Source organism: Pteropus vampyrus, unplaced genomic scaffold (genome assembly GCF_000151845.1).
Source record: "Pteropus vampyrus isolate Shadow unplaced genomic scaffold, Pvam_2.0 Scaffold74, whole genome shotgun sequence".
NCBI lineage: Eukaryota > Metazoa > Chordata > Mammalia > Chiroptera > Pteropodidae > Pteropus > Pteropus vampyrus.
The window spans coordinates 6,011,226-6,032,116 of record NW_011888855.1 but is presented as its reverse complement, the minus strand read 5'-3'; the positions used below and the strand labels follow the sequence as shown (position 1 = coordinate 6,032,116).

Genomic DNA, 20,891 nt, shown 5'->3' with positions numbered 1-20,891 from the left:
TACCACCTGACTCGCTGAAGGTCTCCCTCGCGAGCAGCACCAGGGCTTCGGTGTCCCAACCCAGGTTCCCTCAGGATGGATGGTGTGGATGCTACTGAACGCCAGGCTTGGAGCACTGGGTATCGAGCACCACTCTGCTCCACTAAGCTGACCCTTTAAGTCACCTGCTCGACTGAGCCCCCATTTTTTCCTCTCCCCCTTTGACTCTTGGCAGCAAGCCTGCCTGAATTCCAAAAGGCTGTCTTAAGAGTCATATTTTTTGATCTTTCTTTCTTTTTTTTTTAGTCAGGCAACCCCAAAATGGTGATTATGAAGATCTGTGTGCCTCTGCCTGAGCCTGTCACGAGGAGAATGAAGAGTGGGTGGCCGGGGCTGACACACGCGGGCCAGCAGGAGGCTCAGCCCTCACAATGCAAAGAAGCTGGCTCTCATGGATGCCCTCAAGAGCCTGCTCAGGTGAGGTCGAAGTGTGGGGAAGGCAGCTGTAAAGGAGAGGGTAGCTGTGAGACCATTTTGAGCAACCTGTACTTCCTGGCGTGGATGGACAGTGACTCTGAGTCCTGAAACTCTCCAAACGAAAGGAGCCTTTGCTGCCTCCTCTGGCAGCTCTGGGCACAGACAGATGTAACAAGAGGAGCTGAGGCCAGCTCTGGGCACATGGACGGCTCCCTCTGCACCTATTGCTGATTTGCTTTTTTTTGGCAGTTATAAGGCAAGGCCTGGGTTTCCTTAGCCTACATACCCCACCCAGGGCGGGCACCCAGCAGGCCTCAGCCAAGGTCTTATTCTCCCAAGAGGCCTCGTGTCCCTGAACTGCCTCCTTGTTCCTGAAACTGACAGAGAAGGTCCTTCTCTGCACTGGGAGGCGCTGGCGTGCAGGGGACGAGAGGACGGGAACTCTGAGGCTGGGGAAATGCAGGGCTGGCCCTGGCCCTGTGGGCCTCAGGACTGGGTGCTGGAGGCATCCAGGCTGGGGCCTGGCGGCTGGCGGTAGATGGCGCTCCAGACCCAAACTTGCTGGAGTTTATCAAGAACAAGGGAAGTTCAGGGCGGCCAGAGACCTCCTGCTCCCTGGCCTTAAACTCTCTTGCACAGTCTCAGTGAGTAATTACACATTGCTTTGGGATTATATGATTAAAATCTGCCTCGCACACTGGCCTAGTCTCTCCATAGGGCATGTGGTCATCCCAGTAGCCTTGGGGCCCAGCAGCAGTGTTCAGGGAGCATTGGGTCAATACAGGCTTTACTCCTGGGAGATGCTGGCAGAGTACCAGCCCTCCATGGGGCAGCTATGACTAAGTCAGTCCACACGGGTGTTCATTGCTTGGCAGCTCTAGGGCAGGGTCCTCGTGACATGCACGGCATATAGCCCAGCACACAGGCAGGAGGTGTGTGGTCAGCAGATTCGTTGAATGAATGAATGGTGTTGCTTCCACAGAGAAACCCTTCCTCGGTGACACTGCCCACCCCACCCCCCCGCCCCCCGCCCAGGTCATCCCAGGCCTCCATAATGACTCTCACTTCCCTTGGCGACTGTGTCCCCACTGGACTGTGAGCTGCCTTGGGCAAGGACAGTGACTACATTTCCCACACCTTTCAGAGCCTGGTGTGGAGTCGGTGCTCAGGAGACGAGAAACAAACCTGGGGAAAATTCTTCCCTGGTACAGGGACAGATGCCTGGGCTTCCTCCCAAACCTTCCCACTGTCCCAGGCGGGGGGCTCATGGGGTGGCAAGAGCCCAGCCATCCTGTGACACAAGACTTACCAGAGGGGTGGCTTTGGATATATCTCTCATCCACCGAATTCCGAGGGGGCCACAATGAGGAGCAAATGACACTGGGCTTTGAGCGCGGCCCCGGGTGTGCACTGAGCACTCGCTATGCGCCATCACCATCAGGATTCTTCGGGCGGTAGCAGCAGGGCCCTTGGGACACTCAGGGAAGTGTTTCACTGAGCCCACAGGGCCCCCAGATCCCCGGTCCCACTTAATGGAACGGAGCCTCACACCATCCGGCACAGAAAACATTGCTTTATTAACTGCGTTTGCCAACACACGAGGAGTGCAAAGGGCTCCTTGAGACACAGGCCCTGGTGGGGCCCAGGTCTGGAAACCCTCATGAGTGAGCAGGACAGGATGAGACTGGGAGCTACGCAGCAGTGGCAACATAGAGTCATGCAGGGCACAGCGGGCGCTGGCCACACCAGGGCGGCCGTACATTCTATTGCTCATTAAGGGTAGCGAACACGGACGATGTACAAAAAGGAGAAATAGGTCTTTGCGTTAATGAAAAATACATTTTTTCTCTACAAAGGAATCTTTTCTAATACAAGAAAATAAATATTGCAACATAAGCCAAAAATAATTTAAAATTGCTCTTTTCAATATATTTTCAATATTCTCTTGTATATTAACAAATGGCACATCACTTTCTTTGAAACAAAGACAGAAGGTGTTTCCTCCTGTGACATTCATATCATCCCCCCACCCCGAACCGACGTGGAGCACAGAATGTTGTGCGTCTGAGGGACAAGGTGGCAGGAAGTGCCTTAAAGAACAACCAAAAGTCCCAAACTCCAGCCCTGGCTCTTTGGCCAATGTGGCCAGCTGGGCCAGGGGCATGGGAAGTAGCTTCCCCAAGGGCCTTGCTACAGGCATCCAGACCATTCTACAGAGCTTCAGGCACGGGCAAAGCTGGCCACATCTGGCAGTGAGCAAGGAAATACCACGTCTAGCTGCTGCCAATGTCGATTAGTTGGGTAGTTGACTCTCTAAAAATTGCCCCAGCAAATCCCATGGTGTGCCCACCACAACACAGACACACGTGCACGTGGACACACGAGGCATGCCCTGGCCCGCATTCACACACCCACAGTCCAACACCCATGTCTGGAAACCTGGGTAGCTTCTCCAAGGAAACCGAGACCCTTACATTGCAAATGCTCACACAGTCACCAAGTCAGAGCTCATTTAATAAAATAAACCCTTCTACCTTTCTTCTCATTTGTTGTAAAATACATTTATGATCCATAAAAATACTTTCCTTGCACATTATTCTTTCTCATTGTGATGACGGGGAAGGAGGCGATGGGCAGCCAGGATTGGGATAATGAGAATGACAGCCAGAATGAACTACAGAGCAGTTTCTCCCCCTGAGGGCCACTTAGCGTGGACAGGTGTGGTCAAGTGCAAGATGGCTCAGTCTCTGGCCTGGGAAAGGCCTTCTTCTTTCTTCCCTGCTTCCTGCCTTAACCTCAGGGACAGCAAAGCTGCCAACACGGACAGTAGGCCAGAAAGAGTGAAGGGGCTGCGGCTGATGGCACAAAGGAGAGCAGTGTGGTTCAGCACCCTTGTCCTTGTAGCCCGGCGGACAGCTGCCTGGGGAGGACACTTCTAGGGCCTGGCCTGGAATTGAAGGGGCCCCCACCAGCCAGCCCAACAGACACCTGGGCTCTGTGTTAGACATGGCCCCAGGGACAGTCCAGTGCAGAGTAAGATCCAACTGAGCACTGAAGAGCGCTGGCTACCCCACCTGGCCAGACCCCCTGCACTCCCTCCCTGCTTTTCTCCCGCTCCCACTGCCAGGCAGCCCAGACTCTGCCTCAGGATGGATGAAGGGGTCAGGGGGCAAGTGCTGAGTCTACTGAACCTGGGCCATCCTGGCACCCCCCCCATTCTGACCCCCTGGGCAGAGTTTGGTTGTTCTTTAAGCTCATCCCTTTGCTTCCCACAAGGTGAGACTGGGCGATCCAGTACAGACAAGGCTGTGACCCGAAGCGAGGGGAAGGAGGTCTGTTAAAGGCAGTAAACAGAGAACAGGGCTGGGACACCGATGCTGACACCGCACTGACCACTACTACCAAGGCGGCGGGCAGACTAAACTCTACATGGTAGCTTGTGACAACCCAACACGCAGAATCCTTGAAGCCTGCTCCAAGTCCACTCCAACTGGACATATCTGTCCAGTCCTCTGAACTTAGTCATTATCTTTGTTTCCTGTTTTGATAAAATTCACATGAAACTAAATGTTGGTGACAACACCACTGTCGTACCTCGATAGTTTTGGAGACGGGGTGGGCGGTCAAGCTGTAACCCATCCCGCTGACTTGCGCTTTGTGTATTCGAGTCGGGGGTGGGGTGGGGGGGAGACCACACGGTCAAGACTTTGGCCATGCTGGTTTTGCCACCAGTGTTCCTCCTCCCGTGAGTCCGAGTTTCGGGAAGCTCACAGTGGGCCCAGCCCAGGATCTGAAACCCAACCCCCGGTTCCCAGTTCTCATAGCCGAGCAGCAGAACAGCATCTTCTTCCAAGAGCTTGGGCTCGTCTCCTTGGGTGTGTGCGACGAACATGTCTCTGTACTTTGTTGCTAAAGAGCTCCGTTAAAAAAAAGTCCAAGCGACAAGTTGTCAGGTCCAGGCTGTGCTGTATTATGGTCAAAATATTCTTTGGCATCCACAGAATGATTCGACTGATTCACTGGACTTTTGCAAGGTTCTTGTTGGAGAAGTTCTGGCTTTACCAGTGGCAGAAGTGACCCAGGAGTAATTCACAAAAGAAAAAAAAAACACACACGTTTTCACTGAATTCCTTTTTTGTTTGTTCCCTGAGCTATCACCCTGGGGCCACTCCACTAAAACTCTTCAGAGCAACTACCTGGGAGTAGAGGGTGGGGCAGGGAAGGCGGGTGGGTGGGGGGTGGGGTGGGGTGGAGGGCACACTGGGAAAGGGGGGTTAAGGCTCAGAGGGGGAGGAACCAGGAGCCTCCAGCAAGACTTGAAAACAGCCACAGCAGCCAGCATGGCCGCCTGGGCCCCGGGATCCCACTTCTGGTTGGAAAGAGGCGTTTCCAACAGGAAACCGAAAAGCAGCTCATCTCTTAGCAGGACTGGGAAACTTGACAAGGCAAATGGTCTGGTCCAGTCGGCTGTCTGGGAGTGAATGACCAGACTTCCGTCGAGACTGGCCCCGAAGGAAGGAAGTTGGAGCCCCAGAGTGATTCTCTGCAGCGAGTGAGTCCGAGCCCCACGCCCCCGTCTGGGCACTGGCCCTCCCTGGCAGCCCTCCACCAGCACTGGCGGCTGGCTGCTTGGGAGTCCCCTGAGTTAAGTGGCACAGCTCAGGAAGGATGCTGGGAACCCCTTCCCAGAGCTGCAGGGCTGGGCGCTGGCAGGGGCAGAGCAGCAAAGGGGTGGAGGGTCACAGGGTGGGCGGGCAGGCCTCAGATGTGGGTTGATTGGGAACAGCTGCGGTTCCCCTGGAACCAGCAGGGCCCTCTGCGCCCCCTCAGTGCTTTCTCGTATAAGCTCTTTGTGCTTGTGACAGTGAGTAGACTCTGGCTGGGTATCACTTATTATACTTCCTTGGGGATCAGTGGAGTGCAGCAGGACCCCCCCCCCAAATGGACTCCAGTGGGGTTTGGGGGCAAGGTGGAGCAGACCCTGGGCTGGCCCATCTGCCATGAAATAATGCCCAATGACAGTCTGTGACACCCATTGACAGCAGGCTGGCTTCCTGAGCTCTTCCTCACCTGGCCTGCATCTAGCCAGAGCCCAGCAACACGGCGTGAGCCGGGCAGGGACGCCGCAGCAGCAGGGGTGCCGCACAGGACCTGGCCCTGTCCTTGCAGCCAGAGCCATGGAAGGAATCCTACTGTCCTAGGCCAGCACAGAGGAAAGACAACAGTGTGGAATTCGAAACTCTCTCTATATTAAAAATAAAACCACGGTAGAGTGGCAGCCTTAAGGGTCTGGGACACTCAGCAAAGATTGGAAATGGCAGTTGTGACTGGGCTGAGGCCTCTTGGGGGGACCAGGACAGGGCCTGGGACAGGGGTAGGGGTGACTTAGGAGGCTAAAACCCCCATGCGGACCACCTCCTCAGCCCCTGCTTCCCGGGGGCCCCTCTGTACCCCGCTGTCCTTGGTTTCCATGTCTGAGTCGCTCATCTCCCCATCAGAGAAGTAGCCATCAGTCTCAGTGTCAAAGTGTAGGCTGACCTTTGGCCTCTCGGCCACAGCAGAAGGCGGTCCTGTCCCGACATCAGGCCTGGCACCCGACGATCTCCGGGTTCCCTTGCTCTCACGAGGCGGCCGCAGCCGGCCTGAGGGCTTGGGGCTCGCCGTAGGGCCAGGCACTTGGACATTCGAGTCAGCAGCCATTGGGGCTGCCTCGTCAGGGGTGTCGGGAGCCAGAGGTGGGGGGCTCTTGGGGCCTGCTGGGATGGGACAGTCACCAGCTGTAGGACTGGACGGCAGGTGAGAAGGTGTTCGCCGTGGTGGTTTCCTGGCAGGTGGCCCTTGAGTCCCCTTGCCGCCGCCTGCATCCTGGCCCCAGGGCTTCTTAGGGGGTTTGTCTGGAGTCGTCCGTGACCCGGGCCCGTCCTGTGGTGGTTTCTTCTTGGCAGGCAGGCGGGTGCGGCCACGAGCCTTCCTGGCAGGGTCACCGGGTCGCAGTGAGGGGTCCCGCATGAAGCTTAGCAGCGTCTCCTCGTCTTGTAGCAGCTCCTCCGACAGCAGCCCCGGAGCAGGGTCCTCTGGGTGCCCATTGTTTAGTGACCACTCGCTCATGGCCATGTTCTCTGCTGTGATCTGCACTGACTGTGCCAGCCAGCTGTTGAAGAAGGTGCCGTCAATGGGGAATGAGGTGGACAGGCCTGGTGGAGTGGAGAGAAGAGGCAGGTGAGATGCCAGCAGGTGTGTGTCCCAATCTCTTTCAGGAAGCCCTCTCTAACCCTCCCCAGCACAGCAGTGTGTACCTTCCTTCCTGCAGGGAACCTTTTCAAAAATTATTAAGAATTTCAAGGTGGCAACAGTACAGCATGAAACCAAGCGAGGGCTTGTAGACTGCACAGGTGCACACCCACAAGGTTGGCCTTGCCCACCACCCCCATCCTGGTGGTGCAGGGGATGGAGAAATGGAGGAAAACACCCTCTGACCACTAGGGGGCGCTGGGTTTCTACAAGCACTGCCTCCCAGAGCTTCCAAACCAAGGAACTCAGCATGAACAGGGTGACAAGGTACATCTGGGTAGAAAGAAGGTCCCTCTTGGATGTCAGGACCACCCTAGTTATGGGCCTTCCCTCCTTTACTGAGGTCTTGAGAGGGGACAGTTGGTAAGACTGGGCCTCCCATTAGACACTCGAGTTGTCCCCTTCCTGAGACTGAGGGAAATAAAGGTGACTTGGGACTTCTGTGCTAGACGTGAGGTTGGGAGGGGCACTCTACCATGACCCCTGTGAAGTGTTCTAGGGGAAGCGTGTGACATCCTGGGAGATAAAGCCCACAACTGGGATCCCCTCAAGAGTTTCTCGGCTTGATGGGGCAGCAATAAGGAGGTCTGCAACAGCGAAGATGGGCTGGGCCAATGTCTGTGGCCACTCCTTTCGGTCCCTCTGTGGCTGCTCCTTTGGATGGCTCCAGGAAGGTTCACTGGTACTGAAGGGACAGTCATTTGAGAAGATTCCAGCAGCGTGGGACGAGAATGGAGATTCTGGCAGAAACCTTCCATTATGGAGCTGGGCTCCCAGAAGGGCCCCAATGGCCTGGAGGTCCCTGGAGGGGCTCCAGGAAAATCTAGCATCCGGGACCCTGGCCAGCAGAATGAGCAGGCAGTTCCTGAGCGCCCGTGCCTAGACTCTAGGTCTACAAGAGGGGAATTTCTCGGGATGACAGATGGGGTCTGAGAACCGAGCCTCCTTTATGGCTGGAAGGTGGGAACACCTGGGCAAGGAAGGGCCTGGCTACCTCTCCTGGGCTTCCCACTGCGCAGTGGGGGCACTCGTGGTCCCTTCTGGCTTTACGTGGAGGGGCTGCAAGTGGAGCGATGATGCTGGCCCAGCCAGTCTGCATGGCCACTTACTCACCCAGCTGCCCCAGGACTGAGTCGGGCCCCGCCTTCATTTTCTCTTTCTTCTCAGGGCTGCCTTTCGGGCCCTCGCGGCCCTTCCTTTTCGAGTCACTCTTCTTGCCCTTGGCTCTCCTCCCAGACCGCTCTGTGTCAGGGAACAAGAGAACAGGAGGGAGGTGGTTATCCTGAACAGCCTCGGCCAGGACCAAGATCACTGTGTCACCTCAGGAATCCTTCCTCACCATCCAGATCACCTTGCCCTGCCTCTGTGCCCCAGGCTCAGAGCCAGGAGAGCTGGGACTCCGGTGAGTTAAGGGACAGCCGGTGTGGGAGGGTGAGGGCAACTGCCCACTGATGCCCTTGCTGGGCTTGAGGAGGACATAGGCCATGAAGAGGGTGGAAGGCTGGCTAGAGGTGAGTGGACAGGGTAGGGCCGTGAATGCCCGGCCAAGGAGGTGGACATGAAGGTGGACAGAGCACTCTCTGGGGAGTCAAGAGGCTTTGGTTCCACTCCTCGCTCTGGTCAGCACCCCTGAGCAAGTATCTTGCCTTGGCCTCCTGGACTGCTCTTGAGGTCACACAGTAGATGGGAGACCTGGGTGCAGACCTGGCTTTCCTATCCCTTCAGTCTGCAACTATGCAGGTCTAGGGAGCCATAGAGAACACTGGAGCGGGGGTGGGGGGTGCAAGGGGTGGGATGGGACGTGGGCTGCCAGAAATCTTTTCCCAGCTTCTTAGCTAGAGGCTGAATGGCTTCCTCTCTTCCTGAAAGAGAGGGTCAAGGCGTGTGGCCCCGGCTCTGGAACGTTCTCAGCTCTGCTGTTGATTCCCCATGCAGCCTCAGGCCGGGCCTCAGTCTCCTCCTCTGTAACACGGGGTCAACACCCAGAAACCCTACTCTGTCCTCAGTATAGTCTGAGCTCCTTCCGAAGGCCATGAGCCCTTGCGTGGCTGACCCTGGCAACCCCTCGGCCTCACTTGAGACATCTTCCTCCTGCCCTGGCTGCAGCTTTGCCAGTCTCCTTCCAGTTTCTCCAACAAGACAAGCTCTGGCCTCTAGGTCTCCAAAAATGCTCTTTCCTTGTCCTGTCCTTCATTTGGTTCATTTCGTAGCCTAAATATTACTGCCACTGGGAATCCTCTCCAGCACTCTGGCCAGACAAGCTATGGCAATATATTTCTAGCCCATGTTCCCCCAGGGGTCAAGCGCACAACACTGAGGGAGTCAACTTCAGGCAGAGGCAAACCAGTCTTTTCTCCAAGTGTCCTACCCTGAATAAAAAACTGCCTGTTGCTGCCACCCAGGTCTAGTCCCCAGACTGAATGCAAGAATGCAAACCCACCAGGCTCTTGATCATGTTTCTAGAATCCTGTGCCTGAGGGCACTGCATGCCTTGCCACTTGCGTGTCTCAATGTTGCTCCAGAATCACCACCACTGTGAAGCCATCCATGATACCTCAGTCCCTGCACTGGACCCACTGCAGTCCCTTGGGCACCACGTTCCAGATGGTGAGCTCCACAGGGGCAAGAACCCTGTCCACTCAGTCTACAGCGGTGTGCCTGTAGTGCCCGGAACAGGGTCTGGCATTCTGTTCATGCTCACTTGGTGCCCACAGAATCAATTAACAGATGAGAGGGAGCCTAGAAGGCTCCAGCAGCCAGGAAGCTGACTAGTCTTGGGGGTGCATGGTGAGCTCTGAGTAGCCGTGATCCGCCCTGACCCAGCACCTGTGCGTGGCAGTGCTGCTTTCTTGGGCCAGAGTGGGTGATGATCCGTTAAGTGCAGACAAGGCAGCTTGGCTCTCAGGCAGGGGTGGGCAGTACCAGGTCCTCAGTCATCTGCTCTGGTGGTGGCCTGGCAGCTCTCCTTTCTGTCCTCTCCAGGCCCAGCCTGACCCAGAGGCTGAGCTGACGATGGCAGCCCTTGGCTCAAAATCTCTCTCCATCCTGCCATTTCTGTTGCATGTAATTCAACATGAGAGTACCACTTTTGGGGTTAAGCACTGCCCTCCTTAACTGTGAACACTCAGATAAAAGCAACGTCAGAGGTTTGTTGGCTTCTGATTTCCCAATCTGTTAAATGCATGTGATGGCAGGAGAATAAGGACAAAAAAACTGCTGGCAGAGGCCCGAATCCTGTAAGATGAGGTCAGAGAGAAAGAACGCACAGGTCCTCTTCTGCCTCTAGGGCAGCTGCCTTCTTCAGGACCCACACGCAGGTGCACAGGGGTCAGGGAGGCTCACCAGCTCTGGCCCCTCCTGCCCCAGCACTGGCATAGAGACACCGGGGCTTCTGGTGTGCGTCCGTTCACATGCAAGTCACTCCTGAACTGCTATGGCTCTAGCACTACCTGGGTGTCCCCAGTGAACCAGAGAGCTCTTTGAGGGCAGGCCTGACGCCCACATTCCAATCTCTGGCTCCTAGCCTAACAACATGCACCTTGGTCTCCTAACTGGAGGATACAGGGTAGGGGTGGAGCCAGTGGCCCCTGGCACCATGCAAATGCCCCACCAGGCCCCAGAGACACACCCTCCTTGGGACCCAGGCCTCTGAGCGTGTGCACACTGAAGGTGGCAGAGGTGGGTAAGGAAGGCCTACCTCGACACAGATCTTGTTCAATAAGTTTCATCTGTAGGTGGAATATCTGCTCCTGGAGTTTGCAGATGGCGTGTTTCGTTCTTTCGCGCCTTGTCACCATGTAGCACAGATTTCTAACCTGAGGAAACACAAGAGAGATTTTCCACCTTATTCAAGGGTAACCATCCCTGACCTCCCAGTTCTGGGGGCCACCACTGCCTAACCTGCCCAGGGCATCTGAGAATCAGTTCCCAGACACTGAATGTGTCCTCAGCCCTAAGCCATAATTCTCTGATCCAAAACACGGGGCCAAGCACAGCTTTAGTCCTGTGGCTCCTGGCTGAGCCAGCGTGGGCAGAGAGAGCATCTGGTTAGCTCTGGCTGATACTACCTTCCTCCTCTCAGCTTTAACTTCCTGGCCCAGCCAGCCACGCTGCTGTCCAAGGCCCTTCTAACACAGGTGCTCTCCCCTACATACACTACACAGAGCCCTGAGGCTCATCAGGTTCGTGACATCACCAAGTCCATCCCTCTGCTTCCCATCCAAGGCCTATCTGCCACCAAAGAAACTCTTCAGCCACAAGCATCATGGCAAAACCACCTCCCATTCTAAGACACGAAAGACCGTGGTGCATGGTGCAGAGAGCGCTCCAGCGGAACGGTTTAGGACAGGCAGTCTCCAACCCACCTGGGTCCACCTGCTGCACTGGGACCTGAGTCAGGCCCATGCTTGCTCTGGCCAAGGCCCCCATGCCCCCATGGCTGGGCCTGCTCAGCCAGAGACAGAACTCGTCATGGAGAAGGGCAGGGGCCGGACTTCCAGAGGCCAGCTAGGAAAAGCGTCTTAGGGCTTGGGATTCACGTTTGCAGAACTTGTGGGGCACGGATACTCCGTGTAGCTGGTCTGGAAGAACCTGAAGGACAGGCCACACTGCTCCCTGTCCATGTGGCACTTTTCCCCAGTGTGCCCATCCTCACAGGCTACTCTTAGGATACACCGCGTTTCTGGGCCAAGATCAGGCCCCCTCCCTCAAGACACTTCCTTGTTCTGGTGTCATCTTCAACTCAGGTCAGAACCCCCAGCAGCAGGGACCGATGGCCAGGAGCTGCTGAATTGGAATCCTGAGTCCCACCAGGGTCTTTCCAGCTAAAGCTAATATCCTGTCTCCAGCTGGGTTCCATCTTCAAGGGTGAGTTCAAGCTTCCTGTGCTGAAGCTGCCAGTGGGTGACCTGTGCGTTGCAGGGCCCCTGGCCCATTGTCATGACCACCATTTTTCCTGGTCTGGGGGTGATCAGACCTCTTTGTAGGTACGGGCAGCCTCCTCCCCTTCTTGGGCCTCATTTTGAAGGAGACCCCAGAACTCCAGTCTCGGCCTCCACAGGACGGGCTCTGCATGGATTCTGAGCGGCACTCAACACTGGCGTGTGTGCCTAGACCAGACTGTGAGCACCAGGCCATCCTAGTGGCCCCCAGGGGAGCAACCGTGGCCCAGCCCGAGAGCCCTTGCTCTGGCATACTGGCACTGCCTGACTTTCTCTCAAGCTTTGGACTCTTTCAGGACTTCCCTCCAACCAACCTCCTCCCACACGTCCCTGAGCACAGGATGTGGCTCTGTGAACTCATGCCGTGTTGGGTGCCGGGCTCAGTGGTGAGCAATGCCATCTGGGCCCTTTTCTCCTGAGGGCCTGCTGCCCATCTGGGCAGATAAACACTGACCAAGACCTGACAGGATCAGGCAGCCCTGACCCAGACTTGGTGATGAGGAAAGCCTCCTGGAGATAGGGGCAGCCAGGCCAAGTGGGCGTTGATCACAGAGAAGGGACAAGGATAGGCTGGGGACAAGGAATCCAGGCAGGAGAGAGGCAGAATGAGGCCTTGTGGCCAGTGCCAGGTGCTGAGGCCTGACTGAGCCAGGCCAAGCAGAGCTGTGCAAGAATTTTGGCAGGGGTGGGGTACAGTGTGTGTACCTGCTGAGCCCCTGGAGTCATCCTTAAGGACACAGCTCTTCTTCACCTGCCCCCACAGCTGATCCATCAGCATGCCCTGTCAGTCCTTCCCAGGGAGTGACGCCTCGCCGTCAGCTCCATCGCCTCCTGGTCACCCCCCCATCATCTTCACCTGGAGAGCCATCCATTTGGACCCCTCTGCTATCCCAGAACGATCTTCTTAAAATGCAAATCCTCTAACGGCTTCTGTACCAGGTTGAATAGTGGCCCCTGCCCAAATGTATGTCCACCTGGAACCTCAGATGTAATTAGTTAAGATGCGGTCATACTGGCTATGCGTGAGCCCTAAATCCAACAACTAGTGTCCTCACAGAGGGCCATGTGATGACACACACAGGGAGAATGCTAAGTGACGACAGAGGCAGACTGGAGCCATGGGTCTACCAGTCAAGGGTGCCCAGGGTTGCCAGCAACCACCAGAGCTAGGACAGAGGTATGCGACAGGTTCTCCCTCAGAGCTTCCAGAGGGAATTGGCCTTGCTGATTTCTGGCCTCTAGAACTGCGAGAAAAAGAATTTGTTGTTTAAAGCCACCGAATTTATAGTACGCAGTTATAGGAGCCCTAGGAAACAAATATAGTTTCTTTCCTATTACAATGGAAAACGCCAGGGTGTCTATGGCCATGCCACCCTGAATGTGCCCAATCTCGTCTGATCTCGGAAGCTAAGCAGGGTCGGGCCTGGTTAGTACTTGGATGGGAGGCCACCCTGGAAGACCAGGTGCTGTAAGAGTTAAAAAAAAGAAAAGAAAAAGAAAAACACCAGGGCCACAGCCCAAAGCATTGTTCAATCTGACCCACCATCACCTCGGAGTCCACGTCTCACCGTCCTCCAGGCCACAACTGCATTGTCCCCCAGCCACCTTCTTTCTGTACTCGACCCACTTCTGCCTTGAGGCCTTGGTATATATTCAACTCTTGGCCTGGAATGCTCTTCGCCCCTCTCTTCCCAAGGCTGGACCTTATCCTTCAGGTCTTGGCTCAAACGTCACCTCCAGAAGGCCTTCCCTGTCCACCGCATCTAAGCAGCCCAATATTATTCTCCCCGTAGCCTTCCTTCCTGGCAGTCACATGGCCCAGTATGCATAGGTCAGTGGAGATGAAGAGAGGGGGATGGATTCATGGCTCTTCTGGAGATCTCAAAACGAACAAGTCAGTGTATCTAACTTAAAAACAGATCGGTCAAGGTCCAGCTTTTAAAAATTTAAAACATGCCATTCTGGAGTTTCCTCACCCTTAAACCTAACCTCTAAAGGTGAGGGCCAGATGAGGTGAGGCTCTTGAGTTGCAGATTTCTCCCCAGAAGAACTGTGAGTTATACTTATTTACTACCTAATTAAAATACACACGCAGCTTTTTGGGTACATATTGTCTTCCATCTGAAACTCTAGAGGAAGGTATCCTAAAGAATGCCCTAATGAATACTGGCACTAAGATCCCTGAAGTGGCTGGTTAAAAACACAGATTCCCAGGCTTGAGGGCCTGTCAAACCATCTGGGGGTGGGGCCCGCAGATACACATCTCAAGTAGCACTGTGGGATCGGAACTGCTGCCCTAGGCCAGGAGGCCTCCACGGTGAGCTGCACAGGCCATTGAGTTAAATATAAATAGTTCATCACCAGATAGGAAGAAAATATTAGAACTTCTACTGGCATATTTTTTGATCCTATTAGAAATTCTGACTATATTTGTCTCATACAATGGTGGATATAAATGAGATATTAAAAAAAAATACATTACAGGTAAATGCTCATTTTTTTTTCCTGATAAGGGCATACTACACAATCAGTAATGTCTGGAGCTTCCTGCTTTACAAGATAGGAATATTTCCTTCCGTGAGAACCCAAATGATACCAACATTCTCTGGTTGGTACATTGGTCACATGTGACCCCTTATTCCCACTTCATCCTAGAATCATCAATGATGTGTCTAATTTCTCCCAAGACTCTTGGTAACATAGCTGCCTGTTACTAAATGTTGTAGGATTCCTCTTCTACGATGGCTTTGGGGGACAAATTGTTAATACTACCTTAGAAGCTCACTCAGGCTATCAGGATTCTTACATTGTCTTTATTGTTTTTGCTGATTACAAAGACAAAGTGTTCTCTTAAAAAAAAATCAGAGTACAGAAATGAATCAAGTAGAAAAGTCCCCCCAAACTAGGGCGGGGATTGGTAAAAAAAAAAGCAGTTTTACATTCTGATGAAGTTGTCTGATATCAACAAGTTTTGCAGAGAGAACCTGGAATATGGGCTGAGAAGAGAAGGGCAGGGAGGACTCCTGGCCAGTTAGCTTGAGCTAGAATGGACCAGGGTTGGGGGGCATTCGTGGAGATGGGGAGGTTGTGGGAGGAGCAGGCTCGGACCTGTGGGTGTGCTGGCCATGAGATGCTGGAGCTCAGGGGAAGGTGTGGGCTAGAGCCAGCTTCCTGATCGGGAGCAAAGCAGTGGGTGGATGTGGTATTGAGAGGTCAGGCCCAGTGTGGTGAATGATCACAAGGAGAACCCAAGAGAGGATCTGGTATGAGCACCAGAGTTTTTAAAGACCAAGGGCATGTGACAGTGGCGACTACTGCTGAGAAGGCCAAGGGGATAAGGACAGAGATGTAACCACTGGACACAGGAAGTTGGAGGCTGTCGGTCCTGGTGGAAGGTTCTGGAAGAGAGTTGTGGCAGAAGCTTGCCCAGGGAGGGAAGTGAGGAATTAAGAGCAGTGAGGCATGACAGGAAAGAAGAGATGGGGGCGATGGAGATGGGGAGAGGATTTGCTTTTGAAGATGGGAGAAGGTGAAATAGGTTCAGGTGCTGTGACATCCTGAAGACAGAGGAGGAACAGGAGAGAAGCTCATGTGCTGCGGGTGTGGGCTGGAAAGGGATCCCTGAGGAGGAGGGGAGGGGAAGACAGGAGGAAAAGCAGAGAACAGACACACAGGACTCCCCTGGCAGGAAGTTGGAGGGCTCTGGTCTGAGGAACAGGAGGTGAGGCTGTGTGCGGAGAGGAAAGGGAGCCCTGAGGAAGATGGAGCAGGAGTGGAGACAGGTGGTATGTTGGGGAGCTCAGAATGCTGCTGGCATAGGTCCCGCCAAGACTGGGGGGCAGGCGTCTTGGGGGACCCGCCTGCTCACTGCTGTAGAATTGCTCCTGGTGGGCAAAGAGTGGCTCCCTACTGGTTGAGGCAGTGAGCTAATGCCAGACGGGGTGGTAGTCAGGAAAATTGGGGACAGTGAAGGGTGGGGGGCCTGGAAGGCAACTGAGCAGGGAGAATAGGAGGCTGTGGTTAAGGAAGAGGATGTGGGGATCTGGGGACAGGGAGTAATTGAAGTGGTGACAGGGCTTGAGTGGGGTGGGGTACTACTGGCTTAGAAAAGTCCCAGAGATGAGAGATATGGGGGTTGAGAAGCCAGTGAGAATGTTGGAAGCCAAGGCTGCCCAGGACAAGGTAGGCTTTGGTGGGAGGCTAAGCAGACCACAATCCAGGCACTGAGGACGGTCAGTGAGGTGTGACCAACTGACAAGGAAGCAGGTACAAGTGGGATGGGTGGGGGGAGGGTGGCAGGACCTTCCTCTCTTGGGAGAGCTACCGAAAATGAGGCCTGGGGGAGTTCCTACGTGACTGACCTCTGCAGTGGGGGTGGTCTGAGAGGGGCCCCTGTCCTGTCGGCCCCGTTCCAGCCAAGTCAGGTTCTCGAATAAATGGTAACCAGATCCAGGGCCACAAGCAGCAAAGCCTTATGCAGCCTGAACTGCCTTCCTGGTTGCTAGGGGACACCAGCTGAGCTTGTGGGGCTGATGTCAGTGCTGCAATTTTTTTGTCAGCTGTGAATAACTCTGGGAGGCTGCAGTGGCCATGCTTTCCAGAGCTGCCTGGCAGGGCAGGCCTACAGCTGAAATGTTAGAAAGGCACACACCTTCCAGGCTGACCAGAAAATGGGATTTTATGCTGGTGGTGGCAGCATGGCCCCGGCTCCTGCTTCTCTCAGCAAACCCACCACCTGGTCTTGGGGATAAATTAGCCAGGGAGGATGCCCTGTGATCCCCAGGCCCTGGCACTGGGCCTGCCTGTCGGTCCTCCATGGAGGCCACCCTTTCATGAGCCAGAGAAGCAACAATAATCACCACTATCACGGAGGGCACTGTGCTAAGCTCTGTCCCTTATCATCACTGTGGTCTCAAGGTCAGTTCCATCCGTATTCCCATTCTACTGACAGAGAAACTGAAACTCAGAGAAGTGAAAACTGAAACTCAAAAGGCACAGAGCTGATAAGTGCTGGACCTGGATGCAAACCCAGGCTACCCAAGGCCTCGATCTCTTGCCCTGCCTCCCAGATGGGGTCGGCCCAAGTTGGCCTGGTGCCCAGTCAGAGGGATACTCTCAGCCATCAGCTCTGGGCCATGGTCAGGGCCACCAATAGTCATAGGTCTTGGCAGAAAGCCTCTCCTGTGGCATAGCTCATGGCTTTGTTCACTCACTCAAGTCACCCACACATGGCTGTGAAAGGCCCCAAAGCCAGACCTGGAGTGGGTCCACCTGGCAACACAGGTTGTTGACTCTTTCCGCTCCTCAGTCTGCCAGGGCTGTGTACTCCCTCACCATCCTCCCAGCTGGTGCCAACAGCCCAGCTCAGTGGCTGTTGGAGCATTTTATTGACAGGGCCTTCCTGGGCTCAAAGAAGCTGCACAGACTTAAAGTCAACCCTGCCTCCTCTTCCTGGCAAAAGAGTAGGCCAGCTCACACATGACTTTGGAAGGGTCATGAGATCCCTCGGCTGGAGGGGTCTGCGGCAGCTCTGGTTGCCTAGAACCCCAGAGCTGGCCTCAGCCGGTTGGCCGGCATGCCAGTCCTTGACAGCCTTGACCCCTGGGTGCACCTGTACCAGCTATCAAGGCAGTAGAGAGGTCTGGGGACTGATAAGAGGATGCTTTTACCCAGGAAATGTACAGAACAGAGAATAAGCCAACAATCCTCTTTCTGACAAACCCCTTCCACCACTCAGGTCCAAATTCATCTCGAACCCTAGAACACACACAGTCCTCTGAGGCTTTCAATGTCACTTCTCTCTAAGCCCCAGTTTCCTCATCTGCTCATTGGGCCGAGAGTGTCTACTTTTTGCCTATTTGTCCAGGATGATGATTAAAACAGTGAGCCCACCCTCTGGTCTCCCCACACAGCCCAGCCAGGGTCAGATCTGATGGAAACATCAGGAGTAAAAGCAGGTGTTTGCACTGGAGACCCGGGAGTCGGGGAGACCCGAGGGTGGAGACTCAGGGCTGGCCTGAGGACAACTCTGGCAGTGGCTTTGGTCTCAGAAGGGTCTGTACCTGATGATCCTGCCACATGAGGCAGAAGACTGGGCTGCCCAGGAAGTGGTATCTGTGATGTAGGTGGCCTTGTCCTCTGCCCTGGCTGGGGCCAGGATGTTTAGTGCCATCCTCCCGCCCCTAGCCCTCCCTTCTGACTTGGTGGCAGGCTGGTTACCAGGCAGTAAGCTGCCTCCCAGGTGAATAGGGTCATTTCCCCTTGCTGAGGTGGCAGGGCAGGTGAGTGGGGTGAGGGTGGTGGGGAAGCCAGGTCCAGTCTCAGAGCCTCCACCTCATGCCTTCCCCCCAGCACAATACCTGCCAAGGTGCTCTTCCTATTTTACAGATTTGCCGACTGAGATGCATGTTAAGAAAAGCTTCTGCCTCAGGTCATACGAAGCCCCCTTGATGCTTCCGCCCAGGGCTGCTTCCTAAAATGGCCTGGGGAAATGTGTCTGCACTCATGGAGGAAGTGATCCTGTGTGCTCTGGACCCCTAGAACTGAACATGCCACAGAGGAGAGGCCAGAGCAGCACCTGAGGTTCAAGAGACTGGACCAAGGAACCAGAACCAAGGAACCAGAACATACTGCTTCCTCCTCAGGTTGCCCCTAGCTTGTGCGTGGTACTTTATCAGCTGATGGTAACAGGGGAGTAGTGCCAGAAAAGCCAAGTTCAGGGGCACACCCCACAGAAGGCAGGACCCTCTCACCTTTCTTGGAGGAGTATGAGGGATTGGAAGCTTTGGAGGCCATTATGCTCTAGGAAAGCGACTCTCACTGCCTCCCAATCTCCACAACCCAGCCCCAAACCATGGAGTCTGAACCCTTTTCTCATTTCACTCAGCTCGGCCCCCGAAGCCACCACCCTGGACCAAGCCAAGATCACTTGTTCCCCAGCACACAGCTGGGGGGCTTTAGACAACCCATCTACGCCTCCTCCAGGTTGAGTGTTTAGAATTTGCAGTCACAGGAGAACAGTCCCTGCTTAAAACGCTTCTGCAGCTTCCAGACCACTGTGTCCACCCACCTAGCCCCATCCTTACACTCCACGCAGGCGGCTGCTGGTCTCCAGCCCACCCTCATTCACGCCTCTGTTCACACCCTTCCCTGCCCTGGCCCAGCATATACCTGTTAAGCTGATTCAATCTGCTTGTGATTCCTAGTCCCTCCTCTGCCTCTGACTCTAAGCAGAAGCTCGTGTGTTGGGACCAGGCAGGGTCCACAGAGACCATAAAAGGGGCCGGAGGCTATGAGAAGATAGAAGTCTAGGTCCTTGCTCCAGGTCTGGTGTCTCCCAGCTCATGGGGGCAGGGCCCCCACCCTTCGCCAGGCCTTCAAAAGGGCTGGGACAAAGGGACTCAAACTCATTAGCTGGATCTTGTTCTGCAAAGTATCAGCTACCCCAACCCTGTCTGAGAGCTGGAGGCCCTCGGCCCCTGAGCGTGAGCTCACAGCCATGGAGGAAGCCATGGCTGCTCCAGGGTGGTGAGAATGAAGAGGGAAGGCCTCCCGGGATGGCCCGCCAGGCAGGCGGGTGGGCGGGCGGCAGGGGCACTCACCCTCTCCAAGTCCTGCCGCAGGTGTGTGAAGAGTTTCAGGCGGCGGTAGAGGACGTCCTGCTCCTGCTGTGCCAGGTTGTCCACCTCGTCGGTCTTGGGGGTCAGCAGCGGCTGGTTGGCATTGGCTTTCCTCTTCAGCTTCCAGTACTGGTAGATAAAGTCAACCAGAGCCTCGGCCAGGTCCAGGCGCTCGGCCACCTCAGCTGGCTCCACCAGCTCGTAGAAGTCTTCCTCCAGCTGCTGCAGCCGCTGCTTGCGCAGGGTCACCTTCTCCAGGTCCTCGGCGGCTGGGCTGGGCTCCACGGGCTCAGACGTGGGCTCACCCCTCGGGCCGCCATCACTGTGCTCCTGGCAGAATGACTTGAACTTGACCTCATCGTTGTCTGCTAATATAGTCCGCATTTCCAGGCTATGGTCAAAGGCGCAGGTAACGTGGAATGCTGTGACGCAAGAAGGCATGGAGCACTGGAGGAACAGGAAGGGCAACGTCAGGCCCTGGTAGGAGGGAAGGATGTGGGGCATCCCCCAGGGAATACAGAATGCAGAAAGCTGGTAAGACCCTAAACAAAATGGCAAGGGCTCCCAACAACCCGTAGGGTGGGAGGGAGGACGCTATGGCAGATGGGAAGGGGGAAATGGAAAGGAAACGGAGTTTAGCACTTTATATGGCGGGGATCAACAATCAGATGACTGGACAACCCCTCTGGGGCAAGCTGCACGTCTGCGTGGGCAAAATGACTTTGGAATCAGAGGCAACAAAAGAAAAGAGGCTGACGATGGGTCACTGCCTCCTCCTTTGCCCTCTAGGAAGAAGGGCTGGACTTGGACCCCTTCCTTCCCTTCTTGCCCAGGCAGCCGGGGCCAACCAGGGCTTGCCCCTCCCTCCCAGTCTTGGATGGAGGCTGCTTGCAGCTATTAACTGTTTCAGCAACAACCCGTCCAACTATTCAAGTGTCCCTTTCTGCTGCACTCACAAGCCATTCTGAAAGTCTCACAAATGGGTGGAGGCACATCTAGTGTTTGCAATGACAACTGTTCCTTGGAGAGATGAGGGAGAGGATGCCCTCATCTCCCAACCTATACACCAGCAGCATCAGTACCACTTGGGAACTTGCTAGAAAGGCAAATTCTCATCCCCACTAAAGATCGACTGAATCAGGACCTCTGTGGGTAGGCCCAGCCATCTGTGTTTAAACAAGTCCTCCGGGTAATACTGATCACACTAGAATCTGAGAACCGCTGCTGCAGACAGACCGGTGAAGCCCTGCCCTTTATCAGGAGAGCCTAGTAGCTTTGCTGGAGGAAGTCTGATGCCTGGCCCTCCCGCAGGTCAAGTTTGGTTCGAAGTGAGGTCAATATATCTATTAATGCCAAAGACACTTGCTCTTGGGGGAAGTGAGAGTCCTCAGCCCTGGAATGCGGTGCTGAGCCTTGGCTCTCAGGCCTGCGCCCTGTGCCTAGAGGGACTGGGATGGGGGAACGCCTCCCAGTGGGATTCTGACTCTGGTCCTAGTCGCAGACCTCCTTGGCTCAGCAGTGGCTGTGTGTATAGCACCATGGGGGCAGGTGAAAGGTGGTGGCAGCTGGTTCTCGCACAGGCTGT

The 20,891-nt window shown here is 55.1% G+C and overlaps 1 protein-coding gene and 1 pseudogene across 9 annotated transcripts in view; one reads left to right on the top strand and one right to left on the bottom strand.

Moving 5' to 3' along the window:
* Positions 1-2,014: 2,014 nt before the first annotated feature.
* Positions 2,015-20,891, bottom strand: part of JADE2 (jade family PHD finger 2) — a 50,684-nt gene continuing 31,807 nt past the window's right edge. For all 9 annotated transcript variants that reach the window (XM_011362321.2, XM_011362316.2, XM_023531921.1 and 6 more), the window contains 4 exons: positions 19,289-19,753; positions 10,445-10,562; positions 7,861-7,989; positions 2,015-6,650 (listed from right to left, as the gene is read on the bottom strand). In XM_011362321.2, the coding sequence (XP_011360623.1) occupies positions 5,842-6,650; positions 7,861-7,989; positions 10,445-10,562; positions 19,289-19,753 (1,521 nt within the window). In that variant the 3' untranslated portion in view covers positions 2,015-5,841. The remainder of the gene's footprint in view (positions 6,651-7,860; positions 7,990-10,444; positions 10,563-19,288; positions 19,754-20,891) is intronic.
* Positions 13,044-13,162, top strand: LOC111741211 (annotated as a pseudogene).